This window comes from Pyxicephalus adspersus, chromosome 2 (genome assembly GCF_032062135.1).
Source record: "Pyxicephalus adspersus chromosome 2, UCB_Pads_2.0, whole genome shotgun sequence".
Classification (NCBI taxonomy): domain Eukaryota; kingdom Metazoa; phylum Chordata; class Amphibia; order Anura; family Pyxicephalidae; genus Pyxicephalus; species Pyxicephalus adspersus.
In genome coordinates, this window is record NC_092859.1 from 64104645 (window position 1) to 64123883 (window position 19239).

Genomic DNA, 19239 nt, shown 5'->3' on the forward strand with positions numbered 1-19239 from the left:
CATCTGAAGTTAGATGCGATGCACCATGCAGAAATCCTGCATGGTGCATCGCATCTAACTGCAGATGCGTGCAGCAGGGGTGGTGGGGACCCGGGCAGTATTTAAAAGCGGATTACTCCGTTATCTGCTTTTAAATTTCCCGCCCGACCACGCCCCCCGACGGATAAGTGCCCCGCCATCACTGCGGGATTGTGCGATCGCGGCTGGAGCGCGGGGATAAGGTAAGAGTGACCCCCAAAGTTACCGCGAGTGTGACTCGGGGTTACCGCTTTTTGCAATTTTTCCCACCCCGAGTCACACTCGGGAATACCGCTAGGGGGGTTAATGTTGTACTGGAGTTAGCCGTGTGGCTTTAATGAGCAGCATTACCTGCTTGTCTCCTTGGTGTATTTTCATAGCTCCAAGGAAGCCCTGGAACCTGGGAGGCACTAATATTGTAATAATATAATACCAAAGCATCTGTTTAGTCATTGGGCCTGATTTAATAAAGCTGTCCAAGGCTGGAAAGGATACACTTTCATCAGTAAAGCTGGATGATTCAGCGAACCTGGAATAGATCTTGTCCAGGATTATTATTATTATTATTAAACAGGATTTATATAGCGCCAACATATTACGCAGCGCTGTACATTAAATGAAAACTTTTGCTAACAAATAGCAAATGACTTTGGAAATGTATTCCAGGTTTGATCAATCACCCAGCTTCACTAACGAAAGTGTATCCTCTTTAGCCTTGAAGAACTTTCATTCATCAGGCCCATTGTGCCTCTCTTCTGTGCCTAATGTCCAATTAGTGTCCACCAACAACATTTTAATAGAATGTCCTGGGCATGAGGCTTCCAGGACACTCTTAAAATACAAATGTAAGTAGTCATTGCCAATGGCAAAGACGGGGTTGATGGGCAAGTGGAGCTTAGGAGCAATACCAGGTAAGCCAAGGTCTTAAATTATGCTAGACTCCTAAATGCAGGGCAACTTGTGATGCCAACTTTAATACCAGACTTTTAAAAATGTAAATTGTTGACTGACTCTCCAAACTGAATGCCATGGAAAAGATTAGTAAAAGACCATTTTCTTCTATAGTATCAGACAGATTTTAAGATTCAGTTACATTACAACACCATGCAATCTGACCACATCCCTGGCTGCTATTTTTGTGTGATACAGAAAGTTGTGACTATAAATTAGAAGAATAATTTCATTGTTCGCCAAATTCTCTCTCTAATAATTCAGGTATTTTTTTTTTTTTAAGTCAAAATAGTTTTTAAAAAATTTACAAATTGGTAGAATAAGATCTGATGGACTTTTAGAATGGTTCAGCTTACTGACTGCTGGCAAAAACCATTAACTTTATGAAAACAAGCCATATTTTATAGCCATTGAATTGTATTGGGGGGAAACACACAGTAAAATTGTATACATGCAAAAGTATGAGGTAGGAGATTAGATATTGAAGGGGGAGTGTGTGAACAGTGGCTCTGATGAAATTTCATTGTTAATCAAATGATGATGCCTTGACCCAAATCTAAACTACAGGATAACCAGTTAAAACACTGATCCATCTTTTTCATGACATTTGTGCAGCATAACCACACTGAACACTTTTGTTTGGTAGTGCACAAGCCCTGCTTTTTCTCTGTTGCAGTTCAGTAATGTAGGTCTTGCCTTTTCCCCAGCATGTAAATAAAGAGTAAAAAAAAAAAAAAAAAAACAGACTAATGAGCTTTTATCTCTGTCACCTTTCTTTCTTCTTCTAATAGTATGTTCCTTGATATGTAATGATATTTTACATGGGAGCAGTTCGGAACGACTTTGTGCTGGTGGTTGCTGTTGCGTTGGATTGAGGCCATTGTTGCTGAATGCAACATGTTGGGTTAACTGCAGATAAGTGATTTCCCCAAAGTCATTTGAAGAAAAAGCAGTAATGGCTGGAATATTCCACATGTTGCCTTAAGGCTAACTAAAACAAAACAACTGCTTATTTCTTTGATTGGTTAATACAAGATATCAGGCTGAGGATACTACAAACCAAGCTGTAATAGCTAAATAGTATGATGATCTGTTAAATATAACTTAAATTAACTGTTTATGTAAGGCTTGATAATATCCGATTGTTTTAAACAGTGATTTTCATGAGCAAATCTAGGGGTAAATGTGTGTAGTTACCAAATTAAGAAACATGTTTATCTAAATATTGTACTTATAAAAAATACTCATGATAAAGGTTTTAGTTTGTTAATGGTTACAAAGCATGGAAATAGGGTTGTCATTTAGGCTTATATGAAAAAGGAATTTCTAGGAATAAGCCTGTCTAACATTTTGAATTTCACTTCACTGAAGGATCAGGAAAAATACATTTGTACTAAATCTCTTGCCACTTGGTCCACGTGTTAATGGCAGACTGTTATAGCCCACAATACCATCCTCCCCTTCCACAAAGCTGATTCTCTCCTCTAATACCTATTATGAATACTGCAGTCAGACTTATCCATTCTTCCCACCACTCCTTGCTGCTGCCTCTTTGTAGTTCTCTTTATTGGTTTCCATTTCAGCTTAGTATCAAATTCAAGCTCCTGTGCTTTGCCTTCAAATCCCTCCACAGTTCTTGTCCCACTTACCTTTTTGACCTGGTAAAAAAATATTCCCCAGCCACTCTCTTCGCTCCTCCAATGACCTACTAATGAATTCCTCTTTCATAACTTCATTACATTCACTGCTCCAAGACTTCTCTTGAGCTGCCCCGACTCTCTAGATTGGTCTTCCTTATTCTATTCAGCTCACTCCGATTTTCTGCTCATTTAAAAGAGCACTCAAAACCCATCTTTTTAAAACTTACCTACCCATCTGCTTCTGTCTCTTAAAATCCTACAGTTGTTCTTTTCTGCTGAAACTTGGTTGTTGGTTTTTTGTTTGTAGAAAATTAATCATAAAACTGTAGCTATTACGATCTACATATCCTTATAATTGACCTGCCAGTATGCTGACATTATGGTAATCCCTTTTATTATTTTTTTTTTGTAATCACTTGAGATGCACAGAAAAAAAATAAGCACTTCCAGACATTTTTGTTAAAATAGAAAGTTTGGCCTTTCAAGTGTCTCCAAACTCACATTCTTTCTGAGACAAACATGTCTTTTATGTGGTCGTTGTGCATGACATCCTTGTAACAACAAGTTATTGGTTTGCCCAGCAAGTACCACATACTTGAAGTACAATACTGTACAGCATTGCTATTCTGGGGGTGGAAATAGCAAGCTTAAGTGTTTTTTATGCAATAAATTCTTAAAGGGATTGTATTACTTGGGCTGATGAGACAATTTTTAAAGTTTGCTTCATCAAACTGCTCATAATTCACTGTTAGGTTGTCATTTTATGCTCCACACAGATTATTATATGGGAAATATATTATGCTCCATTTTTAATTATACAGAAGAAGACTGTATTTACAATTTATCTCCTGGTCTCACCATACCGGATGTGTTTTTATTTATATTAAAAAAGTACATAGGTCTAATGGAATAGGATATAACATTGCAAAGAGACCCTGCTGAAATAATTTATTAGATCCTGTAGTTATATATATTTTTATTCCTGTGTTTATAAAGTGCTGACATGAAAATATTACCATGAATACTATTAGAATGGACTAAAAAAAAAATCAAAAAGCCCAGAAACAGAACCAGTTCTATAGCACAGTAGAGTCATCTTTTCACAATTAAATGTCACAACATATCGCAAAAATAGGAAAAGTCATCCCCCATTTCAGGATAGTAGGAGGAGTCGTATGCATCATTCCTTCATGCCCCAATGGATAATTGTGCATCCAGAACTTTGGTGAATATTATTAATTTAGCTTAATAATACTCTAAACTGCAGCTGTCAGGCTTATTTGCTTTCATTGGCACTGAAGCAATGTTTTCATCTACAACATAAAAAACGTATTTACCATGCTCTGTATTGATGAACGCCTTCTGCTTTCTGAAATTCTCTGAACCATTTACATTCTTCCCTGGCCTTTGAAGGAGCACATAATATATTCCCCTAAACACACTAGGGACAATTTGAGTGGAACCAATTATCCTATTAAAATTCTACTTTTATTGTGAAATGAAACCAGAGTACTCAGCTGGGTGCAGAAGAGCTTACCATCTAAAATTACACTTGCCTTTAATCCAGCAGATCCCTTGATGGAGCTTGCCTTTCCAGTGATCTGGTCCCACGTGGTCCTGGTCCATCACCTGATCTCGCACTGTGCAGGTCCGAGATTGCATGACGCAGCCGTGAAGGGGAAGAAAAAAAAAGCCGATCTCACTGCGCTTACATGAGATTACAAGCATCTCTTTTTCCTTGAAGGAAAAGATGCTCCTTCTGTGCATGCCCAAGATCAGGGCATGGGCAGAAGGAGCAGCCAGAGCCTCCTGGGATGCACTCCTGTTAAGTAAAGCCATCAAGACTTAAAGGGGCAGTGCTGCACCCTTTTTTTAAAAAAAAAAAAACACACCCAACATTTTTACTTTATATAGAAGGGTTGTTTACCCTTCTATGTAAAGTAAAAATGTGAGTTTTAGTACGCTTTAATTAATAACCCATGTGACTTAACACATTTCATTGAGAGAGTTAATTCAAAGCCTCCAGTTAAGGTGCCTTCTTTTCTTTTCCTGGGTAGACAATGGATTAAAAGTTGGAATTAACAATTGGGACAAGCTCCAAAGCCTTCTTTTTGAAGAAATGCAGGTACTAGTCCGCCAGTAATACTGGTTACTGCACTTTTTTTTTTTAATACATTTTTATTGAAATTTTGCAAAATATACAAGAACCAGAAAAAAACCAAAAAGAAAACAATGCCAATATTATTCATAATAATTGAAAAAATATAAAATAATAAAACAAATTACATAAACTAAATATAATCAAAAGAAAAGAAATGTACTCAAAACTCACAGTGCAAATAGTAAAGAGCAATCATTTATCATAATTTAAAGAGCTTACGGTCTATATCAGGAGTGGCATGATGATCTAACCAAGGCGTCCACACTTTATAAAATTTATGTATAGAGTCGTTAGCCACAGCCGACATTTTTTCTAGAACCATGGTATCCGACAACCTAGACATTACTGCCTGAAAACTCAGAGAGGGTTTCCGCCAAGCTGCCGCTATCACCTGACGTGTAGCTAGAAAAATAAAGGAAATCAGTTTGCACTGACTTTTAGAAAAAGTAGAGTCCATTTTATGGAGCAGTGCAGTCCAAGGGTCCCTCCTAATAGCCACATGTAGAACTGATCGTATATAGTTGAAAACCCGTATCCAGAGTTTTTTGACCACCGGGCAATCCCACCATACATGGCGGAAAGTACCGGGGGCATTACAACCTCTGAAACAAGATGGATCACTCCCAGTAACAAATTTAGCAATTCTAACCGGTGTTAAATACCACCTAAACAACACTTTATATGTATTTTCCTGCATTATTACATTTGGAGAGCAGCTAGCAATAGCCTGCCATATCTCCTGCCACCCTTCCATGTCCATTTCAGTGCCCAGATCTGCTTCCCATCTAGCTACATAAGAAAGAGGGCGGGTGTCTGTACCTAATAGTAAATCATAGATCATGGACACCAGACCAGCAGAACTAGAACCTCGATAGCAGCAAGATTAAAAACTTGTAAGCTTAAGCGGAGAGTCTGTAACATATTTAAGAAGACCAGTTAGATAATGTCTAACCTGTATATATCGAAGGATTTCACCTGAGGGCAATGCCCAGTGTTCCTGCAAATACGCAAAAGACTTGATCCCAGAAAACGAGAACAAGTCATACACATATCGAACAGGCCTCAGAGCCCACCAGCGGAAAGCTGCCGAATTCTCGCTTGCTGGTTGAAAGGAAGGGCAGTTTATAATGCCAGTTAAGGGTGCATGTACAGACTTCAAGCCTGCTGGACCCTTCACCCTGTCCCAGATGCCCAATGCATAAGATAGTGTAGGATCTGCCACCAGAGGACGCTTCGAGGGGGAAAACCAGAGAAGAATATAAATTTATTAAATACCGTAGGTAGCTTTTCAGCGTATACACGAGCCCAGATCAGGAGATCTTGAACACGATGAAGTGCCACCAATGGGGCTAGTTGGGCCGCCTGCAGATACTTGCAGAAATTAGGAACCGAAAGTCCCCCTTTCAGCCTATGGCGATACAACACTCTATCCGGCACCCGTGGTCTCCCAGGGTCCCAGATAAATCGCAACACCTTCCTCTGTTCATCTCTAAGTACATGCATGGGAGCTGGTATTGGGAGTGTTCGAAATAGATACAATAGTTTCGGGAGGTATGTCATTTTATTTGCATGTATCTTACCTATCCAGGACAATGGGAGATTTTGCCATTTAGAACGCAGAGCAGAGAGCTCGCGGAACAATGGTGGATAATTAGCCTGATATATTGATGACAAACGAGAAATAATCTTTATACCCAAATATGGGATAACTCTCAACCACTTATAGGAAAAATGAGGTTGCAATGCTTCAACTACTGATGGTGGTAAGGAAACATTTAGTGCTTTAGATTTTTCCCTATTCACCACTAAACCTGATATCTCCGAGAATTGGGTAAGTAGATTGTGCAAATTTGGCAAAGTCGTAATTGGGGCCGTTAATGTTAACAGTATATCATCTGCAAAAAGCATGATTTTATGAACCCTGTTGTATACTTCTATCCCAGCTATATCCTGATTTATACGAATAGCAGCTGCTAGTGGTTCAAGGGCCAATATAAACAATATAGGAGAGAGGGGGCAGCCCTGTCTGGTACCCCGCAATATTGGGAACGGAGTCGAAACATAACCCATATATTTTACAGTAGCAGAAGGAGAAGCATACAAAGCCTTCATCCAGTGCCAAAACCCCATCTCTTGAGGGCATAGAACAAATATTGCCATGATATAGAATCAAAGGCCTTCCCTATATCCAACGATAGCATCATACATTCTATTGATTTAGAGGTTACTGCACTTTTATCTACGACTGCCTCCACAGATCACAGACCAGAATACAGGAAGCTTTTTAGGATTATGGAAGCTAAGCTGGTGGTATCTAGTTTGTGAAAGGGAAAAAGGGACTTCCATAGTTACTTTTCACTGCAAGCAAAGTAGTTTTTTTTAGTTGATCTCTCGGCAAACTGTAAATACACATATTTACCAAATAATTTGTATTTCTGTCTATCCACATCTAAAAGGATAGTTCTGACCAGCTTGATAGGGGAGGAACCCAACTGCTGCAGTTTCACTTTCACATACAGGTATCCTCCCCCACCCCTACCCTGCAATTAAATTGTGAAAAGAGAAACAACACATTTTGTTTTCTCATCTGCTCTGTTCACCCTTGCTCTACAGCAATCCCAATCGGCTGTTTGTGCTACTTTGCCTTTCCCTGAGCTCTGATGTAATAATTCTGATGCAGTAATTTGTCCCTTTGTAACTGTCTGGCATTTAGCATTTTGGTATTAGTAATACATTACCAATTGTTCATTTTGAAATATTATCTGTTGTATATACAACTGGCATCCTTTATTAAATATATATTAATGTCATAATATAGAAAAGAAATTAAACAGAAAATTCAAAGGCAATCTTTCCTACACAGGATAAAACAAACACTAGTATATATTTACAAATGTTTTCATCCAAAAGTCACAAGTTTACCCAAAATTCTAATTGGATACAATTGCAAAAATGTGAAAAATCTGAGTGAAAGTTGTGTAAAACTTGTAGGAGAACAATGTAAAAATAGACCCCTTAGTGTGAACTATGAGGAGATTTAGTACAGCAAGTGGAGAAGTTATGCAAGTTTAAAGTCTGCCATCAACTTTCTTTTTGCACTTTTGCACTAATTGCTGCAAACTAACATTTGTTAGTGTTCAGTGTTCTAACTAGGGTTACTAATACTCTGTGATCATTTATGTTTGACAGATATAGACCAATTGTACTTAGCTACAGAGCATGAGTAATTGGGCCTCTCTCACATTGGCAGCAGTCCCATCATGGTTTTGCATTGGTGCTTTCCTTAATATCCTTTCAATGTTTTCAGAAAGCGCAATATATTAAAATCTGTTGGTCTTTTGTGATGTGATCCTCAAACAGTTCATATAACGCAACTCTTGTCTTTTCAAGGAGGGCAGCTGAGGACATGGGAAGGATCATGCTGACATTCATAAACCTTTAAGCATTAACCCTTAAGATATTGGCATTGCATATGTCTACAGGGAAAGCACAGGAACATACACAAAATTTATCAAACGCATTTTGTATTAGCTAGGAAAAGTTTAAATGAAGAGTGTGGAAGAATGCTGCTTTTTGTGACTGTATGTCTCACATATGTTACAAAGATATGTTTAGGGTTGTTTCGGATGTTTTTTCCTTTATGAATTATAGTAAAATATATGCAAAAACATGGATTCATGTATTTGCTAGTTGCAAAGAACAGTAATATGTAATCAGCAATAAAAATCAGATTAGCCACAAATTGGCTTCATACATTCTTCACCCGTACACATAACTAGCTGTATTTATTCTAGTAGATTGGTAAAAAATCCTAAGGACTGTGGCATTGACACTTTTTTGCATTTTGAATAGTGTACTTCTTGCTCCTGTTCCCAGTGTAAACCATTACCAGCACAGGAAGTGATTAGAAAATATTTTCATTGCTTGGTTTAGGGGATTCAATAAAAACTTAACAAAGGTTTTCACTCTTCCTAGCTTTCCTAAGAAAGGTAATTATTTTTGTCTCTGCACTTTTTTGAAAGATTTTTCTTCACTTTAAGTCCTGATATCACCTTTTACTCACACAGGAAGCAAAGAAATAATAAAGACAATAATGTGTACCTAAGAGAGTTTGTAAGCCACTTTTCCCAAACAAAATACAATTCTTGGAATTAAGCTTATCCCAGCAACTATAGTTATAAGTAGGATGGACAACTATAGTTATAAGTAGGATGAGAACAAAAAAATGTCTTTTGAGGAAAGTGTTTTTAAGTGCACCCATCACTTGCTGTTTTCTCTTTGTCCCCCTGTTAGGTCCTGAATAACCCTGCCAGGGAAGTCCACCCAATGTAGCTACTTGTGATGGTGTGGCAAGGATGCTGCACTGCTTCTGAATTTAGAGCAGTGGCTACCCTGTGCCTGCTTGTACTATAGTTAGAAGAAAATTGTTATAGGGTTGTGTCTGTCGGCATAGTAATTGCTGATCCACTTGTCAGTCAGCACCTTGACACAATTAAACCTACACGCTACTTTCTGGACTTCACTGCTCTGTTACTGAAACTATCCCACTGTAAGCTTCAGTGCCTGCAATGGGGAAATTGTGGGACACTATTGAAGGAGACTAACTCAGTTTGGAAGGTTTTTTGGTTATTTTTTTATGTGAATTTACATAGTAAAACCTTTACTTTTACTTTAAGCTGCTAGGTTTTTGATTTTTTTGTTACTGTTTACATCCTTCTATGTAATTTATTTCCTGAAACTGCTCACTTTACAACAAATGAGTAATGAAGTGTTAGTTGGTTATAAGATCAGTTTATGTTTGAAGAAACAAAATTATGGCTTTGTAATGAAGGCTGAAAATGTACATTCTACAATATGGTTTTTCCGAGTTTCCCAGCTGTAATATTCTCCTATACATAAATTGTATTTACCAGTTTACCTAAGATAAAGGTGCACATTTTTTGTGGTTAAACTGTCAGCAGGACATCTACTTCCAGCTGAAATGTTTTATATAACAATAAAATATGATGTTAAGGGAGTATAAAGACACGTAGAGAAACATTCTGGAATTTATAAACACAATAATACATACTACTTTTGTTACAAAAAATGTATAAATATTGTGTGTGTGCAATTGTATTATATTGTATGTATTCTTTTTGATCATGATTTTTTTTCTTCTTTTTTGGTCAGGTCACTGAATCCTAGTCCGACATCACCACTGACTTGCCCTATGTTTTCAGCTCCATCAAGCCCTATGCCAACATCTTCAACATCAAATGATTCTTCTCCAACATGGTCAGTGACACATTTCTACTTTGAGATAGTTTTACCAGTGACTCTGCATAGGCGGATAAATGTGAGTGGTCAGTAGGATGCTTTAGGGAACCAAACAATGTGTCACAAAGTTTGATACAAAGGGTGTGGTGGCTGACTAGGTAGTAGGAGCTAGAGTAGTCCTCAGAAAAATGGAGGCGGAAGCATACAGGATTTATAACAGGTATAGACAAAAAGGTTTTAAACAAAGTCCAGGTTTCAGACAAGTAAAACTGAGCAACAACTGACAATACCTGAAATAACAAAAGACCAATATAAGCACATACTACCAAAGTACAAACAGTCCAAACAATTAAATAATCCATCATAAGGTAGTACAATCAGGCAATAACTCTGACCTGTAAATAAGCAAAAAGGTCGTGCTGATGATCTGGAACAGGCTTAAATGTTATCCTCCAGCTGTATCTAGTACTTTTCATGAAGATTTATCCTGTAACATCTTATTCATTTGTTGATGCACATTGGGAATTCATTGATTAGAAGCTTCGTCTAACCCAAACTAACTCCACCTTATTTATTGACTATATGCTCCATCAACAATCGGCATTCAAATCTCTGCTGTCCATGATCCACCCCTTAACCCTTTTAGCTTCCTTACATGCCAGTCAGACCATGTATATGTGTAGCATTTGTGATTTTTTGGCCATAACTAAAGAACTAGAAGGATCTCTACCTACAACAAAGGTGCATTGTATTAAATACACAACTGAAAATTATGTCATTACCATTATTTGCTTATTGCTCATAAATATGACAGAGTTTATATTACTTAAACTTTCTTAATAAGGGAGAATGAATCTTTGTCACTTTTTTGTCTAATTTGTGTTTGTTTAAATTAATTAGGTGCTTAACAACACACGTGCACTGTGCTAATTTACCTAATTTAAAGTGCATCACATTAAGATTGTTAATTCACAGTATATAGGCTACCAATGCACTGAACGTTAGAAACATAGCATTCTTACAAAGCAGTGCACCCCAATTCACAGAATGTTTGTTGCAGTGTGCTAAAATACCTCATTTGACTATGGTAAGATTATCAGTAATGTACACTTTTAGGCTCCAATATTATAACTGGGTAAGTTTTTAACTAAGACTGTGACATCTGGAAATAGTTCAGTGATGAGTAGGTTATCATAGTTGACTGTTTTATAAGTTGTGACAGTCACACTCCTGGGCAGTTTTGAATTATGGCATCACAACGTAACCTTTAAAATGTCATATATGACAGACTGTGGTAGTTTTTCTTTTTCCCTTTTTCACTTCTTTTCCCTGTCATCTCAGGGCAATAATCACAGATGCAGCTAGACCCCTCAATAAAGGCTGTTCATTTGTTGATTTTTTTTTTTGTTTGCATACAGGTTTAGGGAGAGTATGGCAAGCAGGAACATTCTAATCACATCTATAATGGTTTGCATGGGAACTACTGAAAACATTTCCCAACACACCCCCTGTCTTTTGCCATGTGATCTAAGCTATAACATGATTGAGGATACAAAAATACATGGTCAATCGCCCTTATATTCTGCATTGGTCATTGGCCATCAACAGATTCCATATGCAACTCCACAATGCTTATCCAGAACTGTAAGACCAACTCATATGGTAGCACAGTAGCTGCATCCTAGCAAGCTTCATAATGTCTTTAAACAGGTTCTGACGCACAGATTCCTAAACTGGCTCAGCAACAGAAAATGCGACCCATAAATTCACAATAATGTGAAGAAAATTATGCCTGTCACTTATATGAATTTAGAAGAGACAGTGGTTAATTACAACATTTCTAATGCATGTTTGATAAATATGAAGGTTAATTACACGCAAAACCAAGTTCAGACCTGAAGTAGGAGTATTTCTGTAATAGCTCTTTATGGCTGGCATCTTGCTAGATGCTTGGGTGCCTGCAACAGGACATTAGTTTGCAGATTGAAAAGTAGGTGGCACTGAGCAGTACTGCATGCAATGTCTTTCTCAAGGCGGAGGTTCAGTGGCATGAGGAAGTGGTTACCGCACCACAACTTTAGCACCAGTCTGAACATTGCCACAAAACCATAAATGGTAATCCTGTGTTTCAAGCCAAAGTACCTTTGTACAGTTAGGTCCATAAATATTTAGACAGAGACAACTTTTTTCTAATTTAGGTTCTGTACATTACCACAACTAATTTTAAATGAAACAACTCAGATGCAGTTAAACTGCAGACTTTCAGCTTTAATTCAGTGGGTTGAACAAAAAGATTGCATAAAAATGTGAGGAACTAAAGCCTTTTTTTACACAATCACTTCATTTCAGGGGCTCAAAAGTAATTGGATAAAGTAAAAAGCTGAAAAAAGAACGTTCATTTCCAATACTTGCTTGAAAACCCTTTGCTGGCAATGACAGCCTGTAGTCTTGAACTCATGGACATCACCAGATGCTGGGTTTCCTCCTTTTAAATGCCCTGCCAGGCCTTTGCTGCAGCGGCTTTCAGTTGCTGTTTGTTTGTGGGCCTTTCTGTCCAAAGTCTAGTCTTCAACAAGTGAAATGCATGCTCAATTGGGTTCAGATCAGGTGACTGACTTGGCCATTCAAGAATATTCCACTTCTTTGCTTTAATAAACTCCTGGGTTGCTTTGGATGTATGTTTTGGGTCATTGTCTATCTGTATTATGAAACGCATCCCAATCAATTTTAACCTCATTTAGCTGGATTTGAGCATACAGTATGTTTTAGAACACCTCAGAATTCATTCAGCTGGTTCTGTCCTGTGTCACATCATTGATAAACACTAGTGTTCCAGTGCCACTGCCATTTTTTTTAAATATTTTTTGCTAATTGTTTATATGATTCAGCAGCTTGGTTATTTTCTTTTTGGTCCATTATTTGATGAACATCTAAATGAGCAGTTCTAAGTTTAGTGAGTTTTAGTGGATAACATGATAAAGTGTCCACTATTTTTATGATAAAAATGCTAGTGTTTACTAATAAGTCACCAGAAGATAGTACTAACTGACAAAAGAGGCATCCCTGGCTGCTAGTGGCTTTTGTTTAAGCTCTACACCAGTGTTTCTCAACAAGGGCTCCTCAGGAGGCTGCTAGGGGTCCTTTGAGCAATGAGCAGTTTGGGACTCTCAGGTCAGTTTAAGTGACACTCAAGATCTTTTTGGCTATCTTTAGGGGTGACTGTGGATACAGTAATTATAGCAAGAGTTCTCTGAAGACCTAAAGACCTGTTTTTTTTTTAAAGAGTTTCTCATGTTATTATGGTGTAGAAATGCTAATCTACACTGTACGAGGCAAGCACTGTGTAGATCTTGGCTTTGTGTGCATACAGATTCAGCGCCCAAATACAATTTAACCCATGCACATGTGGAGTTACATCATCAGTGTCCATCCAATGGATGTAGAGGATCGCCATCTTCACTGAAGTCTACTGTAGAGCCAGTGGTGAACATAGCGCCTTCCAAAGATGCAGCAATGACAGGTCCTTTCCTAGACAGGGGTAAAAATGTCATAACCTACAAGTGTGCTGTGCTTTCTTGCCCAATAAGTATAGTTCCACTTTAAGGCCGGAGTACCAGCTTCTCCACAGTACTACTCTTTATATGGCCTAATAGTTAGCTGTCTATGTTTTTACATGTCAAGCTTCTGTAAATATACTCTTACTAGCAATTACACTTGAAAGACAATTGATCTGTGTGATTTTGATTTTCTAGTTTGCCAAGAAAAGCAAAGGCCTTGTACGCATGTGAAGCTGAACATGACTCTGAACTCTCATTCACAGCTGGGACTCTGTTTGAAAATGGTGAGTCACATTACATTACATAATTTTCATAAATACCATTCAACACATATCGTCTATTTTATATATACAAATGTTTTATTTTTTTCATGATCTGAAGGGTATGAACACATTTATGTATGTGTGGCCCCATTTAGCATGCCCACAACCTGCTCTGTACTATTGAATGGTAATTTAAACTGCTCTATACTGACATACAGTCATTAACAGGATAAAGAATTGACTTCTCTCCTAGCCTTACAATATCAAGTTATTTTTTGGTTATCCTTTCATTTCACCCCAAAAATATTCTTTTTTTTTTTTATCCGTTTTTTTCTGATTTCATTTTTGGTTGTTATCAGAGGGGAAAGGGGATTACCACTATGGTGGTTCACATAGCTCCTATGGCTTCCCATTTTCTGAGTCTAAAATGAAATTGGTGTATGAAGCTTCAGGTACCAATGTCTCCTTTTTGTGCCGTGTTCTTTGGTAGCAGATTACAGTGGAAGTATAGCAAGCAACAATATTGCCACTAGTACACCAGCAGCAGATCGGAGCCGTTTATGGTTCAAACTCCAAAAGGTGTATTTTAAATGTTTTCCTGCAAGAATGACGCAGCTTTAACCCAGGATTCAAACATTTAATTAAAAGATGTGTGAATGTTGTGTGAAAATATTTATTTAAAAAAATGCTAGTTATCATATACTGCAAAGTGTCACAATAAATTAAATTGTTCAGTTTAGTTACATTTAAGGATCTGAAGCCAAAAAGAATCCCTAAATAGGAAACTAATATTGGATGATATATGTGTAAGTAAGTGATATTTTAGACTTTGTCTACATGGACGTTTTTAAAAACGCATGTAAATGTTCCTATTGCTATATTATTATACGGTTTTGCGGCCGCGTATTCCCACATTTTTTCACGTTTTCCTGCGTCCTTACTGTGTTTTCCCACGTTTTTAACTGTGTTTGCATTTTAAGTGCTTAAAAACGTGGGAAAATGTCCCATTAAAAAAAATCAATGGAAGCGTTTACCCGCGTTTTTAAGCGTTTTCGAGCCTTGCATTTTAATTTTTTAAACGTTGCAAGCAATGTTATAGATAATGCTCATAAACATGCCTCAAGGAAACGTCCTAGTGTAGATAAGCCCATTGGAATGCATAGGACTTTCAAACATGGGCTTTAAAATAATTGGACAATTGACTCAAAGGCTATTTCATGGGCTGGTGTGGACAATTTCTTCAGTATGTCATTATCAATTAGGCAGATAAAAGGCCTGGAGTTGATTTGACGGGGTTGGGGGGGGGGGGGTGCTTGTATGTGGAAGATTTTGCTGTGAACGGACAACATGCGGTCAAAGGAGCTCTCCATGCAGGTGAAACAAGCCATCCTTAAGCTGAAAAAACACAAATAAACCCATCCGAAAAAATTGCTAAACTATTAGAAGTGGCAAAATCTACAGTTTGGTGCATCATGAGAAAGAAACAAAGCACTGGTAAACTCAGCAACGCAAAAAGACCCGGATGTCCATGGAAAACAACAGTGGTGAATGATTGTAGTATCATTTCCATGGTGAAGAGAAACCCCTTCACAACAGCCAACCAAGTGAACAAAACTCTCCAGGAAGTAGGCGTATCAATATCCAAGTCTACCAAAAAGAGAAGACTGCATAAAAGTAAATACAGAGGGTGCACTGCAAGGTGCAAGCCATTAATAAGCCTCAAGGATAGAAAGGCTAGATTGGACTTTGCTAAAAAAAAACACATCTAAAAAAGCCAGCACAGTTCCAGGAAAAACATTCTTTGGACAGATGAAACCAAGATCAACCAGAATGATGGCAAGAAAAAAGTATGGAGAAAGTGTGGAACAGCTCATGATCCAAAGCATACCACATCACCAGTAATACATGGCAGAGGCAGTGGGATGGCTTGGGCGTGCATGGCTGCCAGTGGCACTGGGACGCTAGTGTTTATCCATGATGTGACACAGAACAGAAGCAGCCGAATTGATTCTGAGGTCTTCAGAGACATACTGTCTGCTCAAATCCAGCTAAATGCAGTTAAATTGATTGGGAGGCATTTCATAATACAGATGGACAATGACCCAAAACATACAGCCAAAGCAAACCCAGGAGTTTATTAAATCAATAAAATGGAATATTCTTGAATGGCCAAGTTAGTCACCTGATCTGAACCCAATTGAGCATGCATTTCACTTGTTGAAGACTAAACTTCGGACAGAAAGGCCCACAAACAAACAGCAACTGAAAGCCGCTCCAGTAATAGCCTGGCAGAGCAATGAAAAAGGAGGATACCCAGCATCTGATGATGTCTATGAGTTGAAGACTACAGGCTGTCATTGCCAGCAAAGGGTTTTCAACCAAGTATTAGAAATGAACATTTTATTTTCAGATTTTTAATTTATCCAGTTACCTCTGAGCCCCTGAAATGAAGTGATTGTGTAAAAAAAAAAGGCTTTAGTTCCTCACATTTTTATGCAATCTTTTTATTCAACCCACTGAATTAAAGTTGAGAGTCTCCAGTTCAACTGCATCTGAGTTTTCATTTAAAATTAATTGTGGTAATGTACACAACCGAAATTAGAAAAATTCTGTCCAAATATTTATGGACCTAGCTGTAAAACATGACAAGTGTCAAAAATAGCAGAGAAATCTTACCTATTCAGTACCTTAGAATTTGGCCTGCAGCTGAAACTTATGTCATATTTTATGTTAACTCTTTTTATTCTGGAAAACATTAAAATACAAAACATATATAAAAGAAATTCTTAAATTCTGTTACTTTTAATTTTGTTGTACTGACATTATCGTTATTGTAGAGTCAACTGAAAAAGTTCTCAGGTGTCACAATTCTAAGGCAACTAAAGACTAGTTTCTTTCTACAAATTCTTCCAATTGTGCACATACTGTAGTAGCCAAAAAAGTGTACTTAATAGCAGGGACCATAGGCAGGCTAAACTTGCTTTTCTCATGCTGTTATATGATATGGATATGTTCTCAGATGACCCTGAATTTCTGCTAAAGGTTTCCACACACCTGTCACAAACTACAAAAGTTTTAAGTTACCTCAGGTAGTGAATGCATTTAGCAAACCTAAATTGGCACATTTATGGTCTGTTTCTTTTCATCAATATATATATTATTAATATTATTATTAATAAACAGGATTTATATAGCGCCAACATATTACGCGGGGCTGTACAATAAATAGGGAATGCAAATGACAGACTAATACAGACAGTGATACAGGAGGAGAGGACCCTGCCCCGAAGAGCTTACAATCTAGTAGGTGAGGGAATTTCACACACAATAGGATGGGAAATATGTAGTGGTGGTGTGTAGTGGTAGTTTCAATTGACAGAAGAAGACGGGTAGGCAAGTTTGAAAAAATGGGTTTTGAGCGCTCTTTTAAATGAGCAGAAAGTAGGAGCAAGCCGAATAGGACGAGGAAGACCATTCCAGATAGTTGGAGCAGCTCTAGAGAAGTCTTGTAACCGTGGGTGTGATGAGGTTATGAGTGAGGAAGTCAGTAGTAGGTCATTTGGAGGAGCGGAGGGAGCGGCAGGGGGAGGATTTTTTAACCATGTCAGAAATGTAAGTGGGACAATACCTGTGTAGGGATTTGAAGGCAAAGCACAGGAGCTTAAATTTGATTCTAAGGTGAAATGGAAGCCAATGGAGAGAACTACAAAGAGATACAGTGGAAGAGGAGCGGAGGGAAGGATGGATGAGTTTGGCTGCAGCATTCATGATAGATTGTAGAGGAGAGAGTCGGGTTAGTGGAATACCAGCGAGAAGAATGTTACAGTAGTCCAGACGGGAGATGATGAGAGCATGTACAAGGAGTTTGGTGGTCTCAGGGGACAGGTAGGGGCGGATATACTATTTAGCACGGATACAGTTTTGCCAAAAATTTGCTCCACTGTGTAAAAAAAAAATCTATAAATGTAAAAACTGCAGCAAACTTTGGAGAACCAAAATATAAGCATTGTATCAAGTGGTGATGTAACTAGAAAATACTAGCTTAGCAGACTGATTTTGCCTATGTCTTTTCATACCCCCTATTGACTTCCTCTGCATTGAACCTCACCCCATCTTCCCCCATTACTTGGGCTGTGATGGAAAGACTGTACTATATATGGATTACTTTAACCTCAGAATCTTAAAATCTAGTTTCTGGCTAAATAGATCTGTAGGCAGTCAAAGGGTTCTCTCATAGGGCCTGATTTATTAAAACTCTCCAAGGGTGGAGAGGTTACACTGTCATCAGTGAAGCTGGGTAATCCAACAAACCTGAAATGGATTTGTTAAAGTCATTTGCTATTTGTTAGCAAATGTTTTCAATCCTGGAACAGATTCATTCCAAGTTTTTTGGATCACCCAGGTTCACTAACAAAAGTGTATTCTCTCCAGTCTTGGAGAGCTTTACTAAATTAGGCCTATAGTGTTAATCTTTCCTCTTGGGCTCTTTAGTTCTGTTCCCTCTTGACAGTTGTGCACTGCAGTGGTTGTAATTAGTCATGAGTGATTTAGCCACATCCTTCTTCCCCTCTTGACTTTGGTTATAAATGCATGTCCACAATGCTACAGAATAGTATATAGTATTTGATTTATAATGTTTTCATATGGATAAAGATTAATGCAGTTTTATTACTGTTAGTGATTAGTCCTCAGACCTGTGGCAAAGAAAAGGTCTTTCCAGGTTAATAAAATAATCACAGACGGTGACCCAGATGTTCTGTTGCAACAGATAGATAATCAGCACTAAAATAGCAAAGAGCGGGTCAATCCAAACTAGGTTTCACCCAAAGTTTTTACTTGAATAAAAAAACATATATATATACTTTTTGTAGTAAACCAAATTGATGTTCTGTAACATCTGAATTGAATTACGTACTAAGCGTCTGTAATCTCTAGACGATCTCTAGATTAATCTTTGATTAATACAAATGAGCCAAAACCAGACTAACTAGAGTCTATATTGTATTTCTGGTAAAGTTCATACAAGTGTAGCTTTTTTTCCAACCAGTTGTAGTCCATCTTCTCTCTTCTCCAAAAGATTAAAGCAGTTTTGTACATTTGATATATTTGCCAAAGTTTAATTATGAGAACATTTAATATGTATGTTATATAAAAATACATTTTTGTTGAGCATGTTTACAATTTTCTACTTATGCAAATCTGTATGATTACATAGAGACAGTAAAGCTGCGTACACACATGCAATATTTGTCGTTGGAAAGGATCTTTCACGATCCTTTCCAATGACAAAGGACCACACGATGCATGAACGATGCTGTACATACAGCACCATTCATGCTCTATGGAGAGGGGAGGGGGAGAGCGACGGAGCGGCACCCTGCTGCGCGCTC

At 37.8% G+C, this 19239-nt stretch overlaps 1 protein-coding gene across 2 annotated transcripts in view; it reads left to right on the plus strand.

Moving 5' to 3' along the window:
* Positions 1–19239, plus strand: part of ARHGAP26 (Rho GTPase activating protein 26) — a 405537-nt gene that overhangs the window by 377376 nt on the left and 8922 nt on the right. For both annotated transcript variants that reach the window (XM_072400904.1, XM_072400903.1), the window contains 2 exons: positions 9943–10047; positions 13782–13870. In XM_072400904.1, the coding sequence (XP_072257005.1) occupies positions 9943–10047; positions 13782–13870 (194 nt within the window). The remainder of the gene's footprint in view (positions 1–9942; positions 10048–13781; positions 13871–19239) is intronic.